Below are 14762 nucleotides of genomic sequence, written 5' to 3'. Positions count from 1 at the left end.
ATTAGCTGTTCCATTTTTTTCCAGGTGGTATGTCCTCCAGTCTACCTTAGAGAATTCTTCTTTTGCAGCAGCTTAGCATAATAGAATATATAAGAATCCAAATGTCTCATGTTTCTCTCTTTCCCTAGGATCCCTCCATAAAAGGAACATTCCATTGGTCTGGTAATGAGCAGATGACTAAGTTTGAAATGGCTCGTGCTATGGCTGATGCATTCAACCTTCCTAGTAGCCACTTGAGACCAGTAAGTAAAAGCCAAAATTGTTGTAATAGTCTGAAACTAGTTGGAATCATGTGACTCTTCAGATATCATTGGAGTTTAAATCCCAGTGTCTTCAGGTGAATGCGACGGTCAAGAGCACTTTTTACCAGCTTCGGCTGATTCGCCAGCTGCGCCCATACCTGGAGCGGAGGGACCTAGAAACTGTTGTACATGCTCTGGTAACTTCGAGATTGGACTTCTGCAATGTACTGTACATGGGGCAACCCTTATACCAAACTCGGAAGCTCCAAATGGTACAGAATATGGCAGCCCGGCTGGTCACTGGCGTATCCAGGACCAGCCACATAACACCTGTGCTTAAAGATCTCCACTGGCTGCCCATTTGCTTCCGAGCTCAATATAAGGCGTTGGTTATTACCTATAAAGCCCTAAATGGCTTGGGTCCAGGATTCCTAAAGGACCGCCTCTCCCCGTACAATCCGCCTCGCACCCTCAGAACATCTGGGCAGCAACTGCTGAAGGTGCCTGGGGCTAGGTTAGCTTCTACTTCTAGAAGGGCCTTTTCCACAGCTGCCCCAGCCCTTTGGAACACGCTGCCCACAGAGCTCCGCTCATCCACCACCCTGGCCCAATTTAGGAAGGAACTCAAAACCTTCCTATTCAAGCAGGCATTCCCCGATTAAATATCCTGTGGGCCTCCCTCCTCTTCCGTGGCCATGAGGATGGGCTAACGGGGCCTTTGTTATTGTTTTTAGATTGTGTTTTATTGTTGTTCTATGCTTTTAACCTGTATCTGTTGCACTTGTTGCATATTGTAAGCCGCCCTGATCTTTTTGGAAGGGCGGGATATAAATAAAGATTTTATTATTATTATTATTATTAACCATAATAGCCACTGATGAGGTTTGCTGGGAGCTGCAATCAAACAGCATCTGGAGAGTTGCGTGATTTCCACCCATAGTCTAAAACCTTTCACACACAGACAGGAAGGTCATTTTACTATTTGTGAAAATACTTGGATTTGCTTTATGTTGCAGAGCAATATTTACCTTCAAATCATGCAAATTGCTAAACTTTTTGTTACTTTGAGATGATTCTAGATTTTTGTCATGTAGGGCCCAAACAGACAGGCCAAAATAAAGCTGCTTTAGGTCACTTTGGAGGTATGCTGTTTAAATGATGCATGCGTCCTAAGGGGCCGGAAGCTGCGCCAAAGCCATGCTCCAGTCCTAAGGACTGGAGTGCAATTCGGGCCCGTAGTTTCAAAAGTATCTATCTGACAATTGGCTAGATGCTTAGGATAGTGTTATTGTCTCCATATATTGACGAGGATAGTATATATTTTTTTCTGAATATAATTTCCATTCTGGCCTCAGTCTTTCTGTTCTAGGCTTGTATTGAGCAACACTGGACTGGTGGGCTTCTTGTTTATTTGTTTTCAAGATGTTTACAAAGCATGTGGTTCTTGTTGTTCTTTTGCCTTCAATTTGTTTCCAACTTAGAGTCACCATAGGGCCACATTATGATGAGGTCTTCTTGGCAGGATTTGTTCAGAGGGGGGTTGCCGTTGTTTTCCTTGAGACTGAGAGAGTGTGACTTGCTAAAGATCACCAAGTGAGTTTGCATGGCTGAGTGGGGATTACAACTCTAGTCTCTCAGAGTCCTAGTGTACCACTGCATCACACTGGCCTTACATGATAAGAAATTGCTTGGAGAAAAATGCATGGTATTCCATGCTGGTAAATGACATTCTTGCAAACCTAACCCTAACCCATGACATTCTTGCAAACAAGCTTGTAAAATGTGGGCTAGACAAGGCAACTGTTACGTGGATTTGTAATTGGTTGACCGGACGAACCCAAAGGGTGCTCAACAATGGCACCTTTTCATCCTGGAAAGAAGTGACCAGTGGGGTCCCACAGGGCTCTGTCCTGGGCCCAGTACTGTTCAACATCTTTATCAATGACTTGGAGGAAAAAATTGGGGGAATACTTATCAAATTTGCAGATGACACCAAATTCGGAGGAATAGCTAATACTCCAGAGGACAGGATCAAAATTCAAAATGACCTGAATAGACTAGAAAGCTGGGCCACAGCTAACAAAATGAACTTCAATAGGGAGAAATGTAAGGTACTACACTTAGGGCGAAAAAATGAAATGCACTAAGGCCTGCTGCAACCAATTTAACAACTTCTTCGCGGATAAAACCTCTCGGATAAGGGAAGGTCTCGATGCCAGCGTTAGAGCAGAAACCAAAATAGAGGTGTCCAGAGCCTCCGTGGACTCGGTTATACTGGATCACTTTGAGTCTGTGAGTACTGAGGATGTGGACAAGATCCTTAGAAGTGTTAGGAAGACAACCTGCTCCCTCAATCCCTGTCCCTCATGGCTAGTGGCTCAGGGGGGACCAGCAGTAACTTTAATGTTACACCAGATTATTAATACATCTTTGAGGGATGGGCAATTTCCATCGAGCTTAAAATTGGCCATGGTAAAACCTCTGCTCAAAAAGCCATCCCTTGACCCCCTGATGCATAACAATTATCGGCCAGTCTCGCTACTGCCATTTTTAGGGAAGGTGATCGAGAGGGCGGTTGCAATCCAGCTTCAATCGATCTTGGATGAAACGGATTATCTAGACTCATTTCAAACCTGCTTTCGGACGGTTTACGGGGTTGAGACTGCTATGGTCGCCTTGGTCGATGATCTCCGTCTGGGAATGGACAGGGGTAGTGTGTCCCTGTTAGTGCTCTTAGACATCTCAGCGGCTTTCGATACCATAGACCATGGTATCCTTCTGGAGCGCCTGGTAGAGTTGGGAATCGGGGGCACTGCACTCCAGTGGTTCCGATCCTACCTCTCTTGGAGGTTCCAGATGGTGCAGCTGGGGGACGTGTGCTCCGATAGGAGGGCCCTTACATCTGGGGTCCCTCAAGGAGCCATTCTGTCTCCCATGCTTTTTAACATTTACATGAAATTGCTGGGAGAGATCATCCAGAGACATGGGGCGCGGGGTTATCAGTACGCTGATGACACCCAAATAGTCTTCTCTATGTCTCCGACTGATGCAGTGACCAGGGATGGCATCTCTCCTCTCGTGGCCTGTCTGGAGTCGGTAATGGGCTGGATGAAGGAAAACAGACTCAGCTTGAATCCAGAGAAAACGGAAGTACTCGTGATAGGTTCCCCCGGTCCGGGAAAGGCAGTGATTCCACCTGTCCTAAACGGGATCACGCTTCCTGTGAAGGACTCAATACGCAGTTTGGGGGTGCTCCTTGACTCGTCGCTCCACCTTACCTCTCAGGTGAGTGCGACGGTCAGGAGCACCTGTTATCAACTTAGGCTGATACGCCAACTGCGTCCCTACCTGGGCCGGGGCGACCTAGAAACGGGGGTACATGCTCTGGTAACCTCTCGCTTGGATTTCTGCAATGCACTCTACATGGGGCAACCCTTGTACCATACCCGGAAGCTACAATTAGTACAGAATATGGCAGCAAGACTGGTCACTAATACATCTAGAACCAGCCATATAACACCAGTCTTAAAAGACCTCCACTGGCTGCCTATTCGCTTCCGGGCGCAATACAAGGTGTTGGTTGTTACCTATAAAGCCCTAAATGGCTTGGGCCCAGGGTACTTAGAGGACCGCCTCTCTCCGTACAATCCGCCCCGCACACTCAGATCAACCGGGCAGCAATTGCTAAGGGTTCCAGAGGCCAGATTAGTTGCCACTACTAGGAGGGCCTTCTCCATCTCGGCCCCCAGCCTCTGGAACGCGCTGCCCTTTGAGCTCCGCTTGGTCGCCTCCCTTACCCAGTTTAGGAAGGGGTTAAAAACATTCCTATTTGAGCAGGCTTACCCCTGACTCCCTGACCCCTGAAGTATTCTCTCCTCGCCCCCTTTGTCAGCATGTCAAGCTGGCATGAATTGTGGTTTTTATTGTTTTTTATTGTACAAGGTTTTAATGTATATTTCTTGTGATTTTATATTGTTATGTGGAATGTTGGAAACCGCCTTGGTCTGAGAAAGGCGGTATATAAATAAAATTTTACTTACTTACTTACTATAGGATGGGGGACACCTGGCTTAAGGAGACAACATGTGAAAGGGATCTAGGAGTCCAAGTAGACCACAAGTTGAACATGAGTCAATAGTGCGATGCGGCAGCTAACAAGGCCAATGCGATTTTAGGCTGCATCAATAGAAGTATAGTGTCTAGATCAAGGGAAGTAATAGTGCCACTGTATTCTGCTCTGGTCAGGCCCCACCTGGAATATTGTGTCCAATTCTGGGTGCCACAATTTTAAAAGGACATTGAGAAACTGGAGCATGTCCAAAGGAGGGCGACTAAAATGGTGAAGGGTCTGGAAACCATGCCCTATGAGGAACGCCTTAGAGAGCTGGGTATGTTTAGTCCTGGAGAAAAGAAGGTTAAGAGGTGATATGATAGCCCTGTTTAAATATTTGAAGGGATGTCATATTGAGGAGGGAGCAAGCTTGTTTACTGCTGCTCCAGAGACTAGGACCCGGAGCAATGGATGCAAGCTACAGGAAAAGAGATTCCACCTCAACATTAGGAGGAACTTCCTGACAGTAAGGGCTGTTCGACAGTGGAACACATTCCCTCAGAGTGTAGTGGAGTCTCCTTCCTTGAAGGTCTTCAAACGGAGGCTGGATGGCCATCTGTTGGGGATGCTTTGATCTGGATTTCCTGCATGGCAGGGGGTTGGACTAGATGGCCCTTGCGGTATCTTCCAGCTCTATGATTCTTGATGAAGGAAGGGATAGGATGTTCCATCCTTCCTCTTTGCATAGTATAGAAACTAAGCAGGTTGCCAGAAGAGCTAAGTCCTGTCCTTTATGGTCAGGGCAGCAATTCAGTGGGCTGTGGTTCCTCAAAAAATGAGTAATTTCTCAGTTTTGCATTTAAAATATTAGACAGCTATGTCAGCTCAGCATTTGAAAATATTAACTGTGGACTAAAATTCCCAGTTTATCCCAGCTCGTAGTGCCACTGGAATTATAGTTCAAAAGAATAAGACCCAGCCGAGGATTTGGGGGCAGAAAAGCCTTTGTCTTTCAATACTAGCAAAGTTTTTTATTCACTGTTGAGTCCTACTATGGCAAAATATTTAAGATGATATTATATATTGTTTATGGACAAAAGAAATTGTGGGGTCCTATGGAAAAAATGCCTGAACTCTTCATTGTACAGAATCTGCATATATCTCTTTGCTGCCTATTATTATTTTTAGATTACAGATAGCCCAGTAGTGGGTGCACTTCGTCCCAAGAATGCTCATCTTGACTGTTCCAGACTGCGCATGTTGGGCATTGAACAACAAACTCCTTTTCGGGTTGGGATTAAGGAATCACTTTGGCCTTTTTTGACCGACAAGAGATGGAGACAGACTGTTTTCCACTAGTTTGTAAATATTTTAGTGTAAGTATGGTATGAGGCACTTTTTTAAAATGCAGGGGGAAAGGCTAGTTTTGTATTAAGTGTTGTATGTTTCAGATTTAATTCAAATCAGGTAAAATCATGGTCTTGCACTAGTGAAATTATAGCAAAGAATTTTGTTTGATATTTCTTTCTGTTTTGCCAGTTGGCTTACATAAATATCTAGTGATGTGATTCTTACAGCCATCAGTAACCATTGATAAGAAGATTTGCTTTCTCACTTTTGAAAAGTACAGCTGTGTGTTTTTGTGTGTGTTTGCATTTGCTATGCAGAATTTCCCTTAACATTCATTTCCTTAATTGCCAAAAAAAAAAAAAGATTAAAAAATTAAAGCATAGGACTTTCATATTTAATTTTGGAAGCTATTTTCTTGTGGTTGAAATTGAAGTGGGAAGCATTGGAGATTGCTTTAGCTATGATAAAATATACTAAAGTAACACTTTATTTTTGCAACTAATATATAGTTTTGATGCTTATAAAATTTCACCATATTTTGCATTTTAAACCTCATGGTTTATTTATCTTTACCATAGATGCATGATTCTGTGTACACAGTAATTTGCTTATCTCGACTCTCTCTTTGGTCAGTTGGAAATATGAAACATGGATGTTCTCCTTGCCTTTTGCTGGCTAATGTTTTATCTGAGCAATTTGAATCCCATTAAATGCAGAAATTTACCAAATCTCTTTGTTAAATGAGTAATAATGAGTTAAATGAGTTAATAAGTAACATCTAAAATCTCATAGTTTAGTTCAAGCAACAGAGCTATAACAATACAAGTATTCCTCCAAAGCATACACACAGGTGGATTAGCTACTTCAGATACCTGTATTTACCCTATTTACAAGAACAAAAATATACGCTTGGATTGAAGACATTTAACCCTGGATACTTACCTCCAGTTTACTGTTGTGTAAATTTTGTGTTTTCACTTCTGTATTGGAAGTGCTGGAGTGTATGCTATACAAGCTTTCTGCTAACAACAGACAAAACAAAAACCGCAAGGCAGCTTCTGGTGATGCATTTTCAGTCTTCTTTCCCTCCTGCAACTTTCTATCAACTGACCTTTCAAGATAAAACATTCACAGATTGACAGCAGATAACTTTCTGACATTTCCCACTTTTGTCTTTTGGAGGCCACTTTTGGTGTCAGTTACTTCGTATATTCTAACTTTATCTTAGTTTGAGGTCTTGACGCACACTTTATAAGTTAAAAATACAATATGACATTAAAGATGTATTGCTGGTACAATATCTTGTGTTGTCTTTTTTTGAGCACCTCTTACTGAGTTCCGTATTTCTATCTTCACTTGTTCTGAAAAATACCATTACTCACTTGTATGTGTGAAGTTTTTTTCTTCACAGAAAGAGGCTTGAAGAGGATCAGGTGCCACACAGCAGAATTATCAGATTTTTTGTCCTGTCTCTTTTGGGTTGAGTGACTGGCTGAGAATGCCATGTGAGAGGGATGCAAAATCTGGATTACTCCGTTTTTTCTCCTGCCCTTTATGTTGCTTACTGGGAAATTGGTTGGAATGGTACTACATCATAGCTCTTTTCCATCGGATCTTTGAAAATGCACAGCCATGGGCCCTGGCAAGCGCTAACCCCTCATTTGAACCATTAAATGACTGTTGTCATAACATATATTTATTTATCTACAGTATATATGCATGTATAATTTGACGTCATCTGTAAGTCAAAGAGGCTAGGTTTGGGGGCCAGAATTATAGATTTTTATATGACCCATGGATAAGTTGACGGTAAAATCTAGGGGCATGTAACACAGGATGTAAAGAACAAAGCAAAGGAGAACCATGCCCAATAACTTACAGAATTCTGGAAGGCATAATTGTTTGTGTTCACTCTAAAAGATGGATGGATGAGGAGGGAACTATGGCAAATGATGGCTGTGTGATATGTGGGGGAGGTGACCAAATGTAGATGGGGCTAAGAAAACATGCACATATTAAAAAGGATGTAAAGGCAAAGCAAAGAAAATGTCAACGATGGAGCAGTAGAGACCACCCCTTTCAGTGCAGTCTGTAAGCACCTATTTTTGGTCCGCAGCATTGCTGCAGCAACCAAACCACCCGGCACCGCTGCGGACCAAAAATGGAGCCACCTAGAGTGGCTCCTTTTTGGGACATCATAAGGGCTGCATCACAGCCCTTACAACATCTCTTCGTTTGCATGATGTGTGGGCACTGTGACACCCACACTTAATGCACACGCCCCCTCTGGTGGTGGGATTGCACTGTAATGGTGCTGTCCACACGTAGGGCTCGGGACCATGTGGTTGGTGTGCAGTTGCGAGCCCTATTATCGCCGCGAGGACGGTGTGTATCAGGCCCAAGTTAGCAGTGATTAAAACCTTTAATGTTAATTTTGATAACTTTGCCCAATTTTAACCTAGAAAAGATGAAGAACATACACAAATGTCTTATTCAGATCCTTCAAAGCGAAATTCCTCTCAACACTTCCTTGTGAGGAAATGCTATAGAGCGGCCGCTGCCACCATTTTCCTGCCCAGGCAATCAAAATGGCCAGAAGATGTGCTGTGGCAGAGAGTAGAGGAATTTGGTGCTTTTTAAAAGGTTCTCCCAAGATGGACTAAACCCTCACCTTTGCCAGTCAGAGAAGAGGATGGTTCCTTTTTGATAAGTGTTAAAAGTACAGTACTTACTTAATGACCCATAGATAAGTTTACCCAGTTTTTGGGAGTTAATTTTTTGGCTAAAATTTCAAATATATACAATATCTTTGTTTCTGCTGACAACTTTTCTTACTTTTCCCACTTTTCTTACTAGAATGAGGTTCAGCATAATTTATAGTAACACTGAATAAAAGAACAAATTAAGATTGAATGCTAAGTCAGAATTAAATTAAAGCACAGGTTAAAACACTTTAAAAAGACAAGCACATCTATCTATCTAAAAATGCAAATGTTTATTTGTTCAAAATATTAAATCTCCGAAACTTCTTCACTGATTGCTTTGAAATTTTGACACAACATTTCATTCGAATACACATATGTTTTTATATACATCTACCTACTATTATATAGATGTCACACCTGCGACAGGTAAAAATATGTTTTTTTAAAAAAAGAGTGCCATCTGTTGGACGTAACAGCAACACACGCTATACTAAATATTTGATTGGCATTTGCAGTCACCATCAACAAAGCTCAGGGCCAATCTTTAGAATTGTGTGGTTTAGATCTAGACACGGATTGCTTCTCACATGGACAATTATATGTTGCATGTTCTACAGTTGGTAAACCACACAATCTCTATATCTACACAGACAATGAAACAACAAAAAAAATTGCATACCCACAAGCATTGTGAAATTAAATATTTCAGAAAAGTGCACTTTCTCCTTTCTTTTCTATTTAACCAGACTGGGTACAGCTTGTCAGTAATAAAAATGTGGGCTCTCACATGTGATATTCCTATCACTTTCACATATGAGATATATACAAATTTCATGCAGAGATTTTCATACATGGCTTTGTATGTACTTATGTGGTAGTGAGCCTACATAGAAATTTTGTAATGTGATGTGTTCTCTAAGAGATAAAGACACACGCACATCTCAGTTGCAATTTGCAGTTTCTTCCTGTTATCAATTGATCCTACCTTATTAGATGTCTGTCATCATTTTATAACACAAAGTAATCCATTCAGCCCACATTCCATTCTCTGATGTATTAGAATGTGATCAAATTTAGAGGCCAGAGCATTTCTCTTACCAAACCTTTACTGATACCTGTTTTAACATTTGCAACTTTCTTGTTGTCTCCCTCGCTTGGCTTTATTCATTTTCCGAAAATAGATGCCTTGATTTTCCAAGTATAGATTTTCATTTTAGATTTATTTTCATTTTCAAATATGAAGCCAAGGCAAAAAAATATCATGTCAGGTACCCATGACATATGAATAATGAAGGTCAAAACAAGTATTTTTTAATGCAAATTCATTTGCTCTTTTGTTTTAATTCATTTTTTTCAGTACCAGGAACAGAAAGATTATGAATTACTGTATTTGGAGATGATAATGTAGATTATTCTTTCAAGAAGTATTAAAGTTTAACATCTTTTTTCTTTCCTCAGACTTTTATTGATAGTACTGTAGTGTAAAACCTGGATCAGCCATATAACATATGGATAAGTTGTTATATTTGGGGAAACAGTGTAACATGAGGTTTGTAGGTAGTTCATCAGATTTCCTTTACCTTTGCTTTAATTATGCAGATAACTGCAGTAGGAGGGGAAATCATGTAGCCTTTCACATGTAGGACTGTAAGTCCCCACAACTCAAGCCAGAATAGGCCATGGTAATGAATACTGTAAGTTGGAATCCAGCAAGATTTGAGGAATTGCATGATTAGCACATACTATATGGGGACATACCGTATTTTCCGTCGTACAAGACGACTTTTTAGCCCTGGAAAATCTTCCCCAAAGTCGGGGGTCGTCTTGTACTCCGGAAAGCCCCTGGGTCCTAAAGAGAGCCCTTGGCAGAGAAGCCTTTTCTCAAAGGCAAAGAAGCATCCTCCTCCGTTCCTTCCCTCCTTTGCTTTTTCCCCTTCCTTCCTTCCCTCCCTTTCTTTTCCCCTCCTTCCTTCTCTCCCTCCCTCCCTCCTTCCTCCCTTCCCTTTTTCTTCCTTTTCTTTTCCTTCCTTCCTTGCTTGCTCCCTCCCTTCTCTTCCTGTCCTTGGACGGCAGAAGGTCTCTCTACCTTCCCTCCAGCCTGAGAGCGAGGCTGGCTACAGAGCAACCAATCCTTTGGAGTCACACACAGTTTTCAGCCAATCAGAGAGAGGGCTGGAGAGTGGTCTCCACCCCACCCTCAGAAAAGGGTCTCTAGTCTCTCTCTCTCTCAGCCCCTGAGTCCCTCTGACTAGAGCCAGGCTACAGAGCAACCAATCCTGTTTGGATGGAGTCACACTAACAGCCAATCAGAGAGAGGACAGTGGTTGCCCCCCCCCCCGTCCTCACAAACTACAATTCCCAGGATTCCCTGGTTTTTCAAGGGAATTGCCTCCATGCTTCCAGATCCCAGCCCCAGAGATAGAGTCTACAGTCTACAGTATATTATTATTATTATTATTATTATTATTATTATTATTATTATTATTATTATTATCCTTTATTTATTTATATCAGTGTTGCCAGTTTAAGTCCACTTCTGCAGATGCATTTGGATTTAATGATAACAATAGTGGTGATGATGAGGATAGAGAGATGGGTCTTGTAGCACATTTGAGACTCACTGAAAGAAAAGTTGGCAGCTTTCCTAGACTTAAGCATACTTCCTCAGATGCATGGGAATTGTAGTTCATTGTGGCACCAGAGCTCTTTCTCACAAAACTACAATTCCCAGGGTTCCCTAGCACTGAGCCAGGGCAGTTAAAGCGGTCTCAAACTGGATTATTTCTTCAGTATGGATTGGGTCTTGAGCATTTTTAATAACCAAGGTCCAAAACACACTGCAGAAATAATCCAGTTTGTGACCACTTTAACTCTCCTGGCTTAGTGCTAGGGAATCCTGGGAATTTTAGTTTGTTGTGGCACCAGAGCTCTTTCTGACAGAGAAGGCTCAATGTCTCACAAAACTACACTTCCCAGGGTTCCCTAGCACTGAGCCAGGGCAGCTAAAGTGGTCTTGAACTGGATTATTTCTGCAGTGTGTCTTGGATCCAATGTAGGCTGCATCTTCATTCCAGAGACAATCCAGTTTCATACCATTTTAACTGCCATGGCCCAGTGCTATGAAATCCTGGGAATTGTAGTTTGTTGTCACACCAAAGTTTGCTGAGATGTCTCAGAAAACTAGAATTCCCAGGATTCCATAGTACTGAGCCAGGGCAGTTAAAGGGATGTCAAACTGGATTATTTCTGCAGTGCAGTTGCAGCCTAACGCATTTCTATTTGGCACAAAGCTTCCTGGGCTTTGATTCCAATAGGAGCCACTTGAACTGCCACGGCTCCATCCATACAGAATCCCTGGGATTTGTAGTTTGGATCAGTGCCCCTCCTCGCATTCTTTGGGCAGAGAAGGCAAAAGACCTTATAAAACTACAAATCCTAGGGTTCCAATAGGATGGAGCAGCAGCTCTTAAAGTGGTGTCAAACTGCATTAATTCTAAAGTGTAGATGCACCAAGAGGACAGGCGGGAGGAGTTGTCAGGGCGGGTGAAATAATGTTGTGTATGCTGTTATTTCAAACATGGAACACACTCCTTCCTCAGAGTGTAGTGGAGTCTGCCTCCTCTTCCCCTCCTTTTCTTCTTTCTCCTTCTCCTTTTTTCTCCTCCCCCCTCTTTCTCCTCTATCGCTGCTGCTGCTGCTGCTGCTGCTGCTGCTGCTGCAGCTGCTGTTGTTGTGTGCCTTCAGCTCCTTTCTGACTTATCGAGGAAGAGAGGGGTAGTCTTATAGCCCTGGTGGCGCAGTGGTTAAATGTCTGTACTGCAGCCATTCACTCAAAACCACAAGGTTGCGAGTTCAAGACCAGCAAAAGGGCCCAAGCTCGACTCAGGCTTGCATCCTTCCGAGGTCGCTAAAATGAGTACCCAGACTGTTGGGGGCAAATTAGCTTACTTGCTAATTAGCTTACTTGCTGTTCACCGCTATGATCTTTGGAATAGCGGTATATAAATAAAACAAATTATTATTATTATTATTATACAGTGAGTATATCCCAAATACTCTATTTTAAGTTGTAAAGTTGGGGGTCGTCTTATACGCCCAGTCATCTTATATGCCGGAATATACGGTATTCATGGCAGATTTGAAAGCAGCTTTCTGCAATCTCTCCCCGCCCCCCGTTTCTTTACTGATGTGTTGATTGCATATTGGTAATTTTTCTTTTGAAAATAAAGCCTAGGAGATGCTTTCCAGTTTAATTTTGTCCACACTGTCAGTACAGGCTACGGTTATCACAGTCTTTTAATTTGGGTGATTGATTTTCTGTGCTTCAAATTCGGAAGCATCTGTGAAACAGCTTGTACTGTGTTGTATGGCTCTGGGCTGGCTTATTTTTGTTGACTCCTGTATTTGGACTTCAGGCCCTTAAAAGAAAAGAAAAAATCTCAAAAGGCAAGAGAAGCATCTGGGGGACAACAACAAATTACTCCGTGATGGTAATTGGATACTGTATAACCCATGTGCTCCTTACATAGGAAGGGGGAAGCAGTTGTGCCATGCATATGCCTGCAGCTTAGTTTTCATGGGAAGGATTTTCTTAAGAAGTAAGCTAGCGAGTTCCTTCACCTGTTTGCTAGTTGGGGAACTTTCATATTCCAGCAGCACCAATTTACATAGCAAGGATGTGATACCAAGCAGACACAAACTGGAGAGGTAAAAATGATGAACTGAAAGCTAGTCAGGGAACCTTTCAGTCTTGAAATGCATTGTTTCCTTTGTGAGTTAAACAGACATGAACAGACGATTGCACTAGAATTCTAAGTCATGAAGAGAACAAGATAAGACTACATTAGTTAAGCAACAAGTTATGAGTAAAATATGGCCTCCAGATGTTGCTGAATTGCATGTCCCATCAGCCCTTGCCAGTATAGCCAGGGGCAAGGAATGGTAGGCGGTGATGTTCAGCAATAGCTGGAGAGCTACACTTTTGACTACCCCTCGGTTATACAGTTAAATCATGTCCAGCTATGCAACCTGTATCATTTCAGTGATAAAATTCACTTTTTGTTGGAGTGCTTTGAGGGCTGATTGTATAAGGCACTTTAATTGCTCTGCATTTCACTTGCACTACTGTGTAAAAGAGTACTCCTGTGACAGTGTTTCTGTATATGCTTATTAATTTTATATATGTATATGCTCATTAAACACTCCTCTTTGACATGACTAATAACCCAGCTGCTGTTTAATGTCTCTTTAAAAGTAATATGCATTATGACAGTACATTCTACTGAGTCAATCTCCAGCTGAACAATTATTTTATGGCGGTATCTCATGTGGATATTTAAAAGGCAGCACAATAAATATCACCTGGAGCTGAACTTAATACGTTTTCCCTCAAAGTTAGAGCTCAAGGCAACCTAAAAATGCTCAAATAGCTGTAACTTTACATCTTATGTTCTGTGTTTCATGACTCCTAAATTGTGAAAATGATCTAAACCACAACTTTATTAAATGACATAGTAACTCGGGTTTTGTTCACATCTTCACTTAGGTATTGCGTCTGCATTATCTGATGAACAACTGGACCCCAAGCATACTTAATGCCAAATAAAATTTGCTAATCTTTTTGGGTTCTGCAAGACTCTTTGTTGCTTTATTTCTGTTATAGGTGTCTTATACTCTTACTTTGTTTAAAACTATTTGTTGTATCTAGCATTGCTCAGGAGAATCATCAACCGTGATTATTCAGTTTCAACTGTCCTGGAAAATGAGTGCCTATCTATTTGAATGATCAACATTCTTCACATTGTGCATCTGTCTCTGTCCCCTTCAGAGAGCATGCCTATAATGGAGGCTCTAGGCCCCTTCCAAAGTGAATTTTGTGCATATTAAATAGGCGGGTTACAGACTGCCAAAATGCGGCGGTCTGCTGCTGCCACTGGTTGCTGCGTCCGGGAACCGCAGCAGCCAAACGGCACGGTTCCCGGACGCAGCAAAGGAGTGTGAAAATCGCGCTCCTTCTTGCGGCCCAGAAGAGACGCTGCGAGGCGCTAGTCGCGCACTCGCGGCGTCACTTCCGCCGCGTGACGTGCAGACGCAGAGCGTCCGTTACGTCAAAATGGCGGTGGCCGTGTGGAACGGCCGCCGCCATTTGTTACGGACTCAGTCTGTGCTAGGCTTAGGAGCGTCTGGAAGAGACGCCCCTTTCTAACCCTAGCACAGACTGAGTCCATCCTAGGGTGCCCGTCTGTAACGGGCCTTAGCCTCTATTTTAAGTCAGTTCATCCAAATTTAGTGAAAATCTATAGTTGTTTTCATTTGTTACTGTAACAAACAAAAGTTTATTTATATACGTGCTCAAAATCTATTTTTGCACTGTTCTTGCACAAAGTAGCTCAAGATACTACATACAAACCAATA

The 14762-nt window shown here is 42.3% G+C and overlaps 1 protein-coding gene across 3 annotated transcripts in view; it reads left to right on the top strand.

The window, feature by feature from the left end:
- Positions 1-13953, top strand: part of MAT2B (methionine adenosyltransferase 2B) — a 30092-nt gene extending 16139 nt beyond the window's left edge. Inside the window, exons 6-8 of one of the 3 annotated variants that reach the window (XM_042453425.1) lie at positions 129-242; positions 5482-5669; positions 13894-13953. In XM_042453425.1, coding sequence (XP_042309359.1) covers positions 129-242; positions 5482-5652 — 285 coding nt within the window. In that variant the 3' untranslated portion in view covers positions 5653-5669; positions 13894-13953. Of the gene's footprint in view, positions 1-128; positions 333-1100; positions 1723-5481; positions 6942-13893 lie in introns of those variants that run through there. The other 2 variants (XM_042453424.1, XM_042453426.1) reach the window with 2 other exon arrangements.
- Positions 13954-14762: the final 809 nt, after the last annotated feature.

Source organism: Sceloporus undulatus, chromosome 2 (assembly GCF_019175285.1).
Source record: "Sceloporus undulatus isolate JIND9_A2432 ecotype Alabama chromosome 2, SceUnd_v1.1, whole genome shotgun sequence".
Taxonomy (NCBI): Eukaryota; Metazoa; Chordata; class Lepidosauria; order Squamata; family Phrynosomatidae; genus Sceloporus; species Sceloporus undulatus.
The sequence above is the reverse complement of the archived record's forward strand: the minus strand, read 5'-3'. Positions and strand labels throughout refer to the sequence as shown.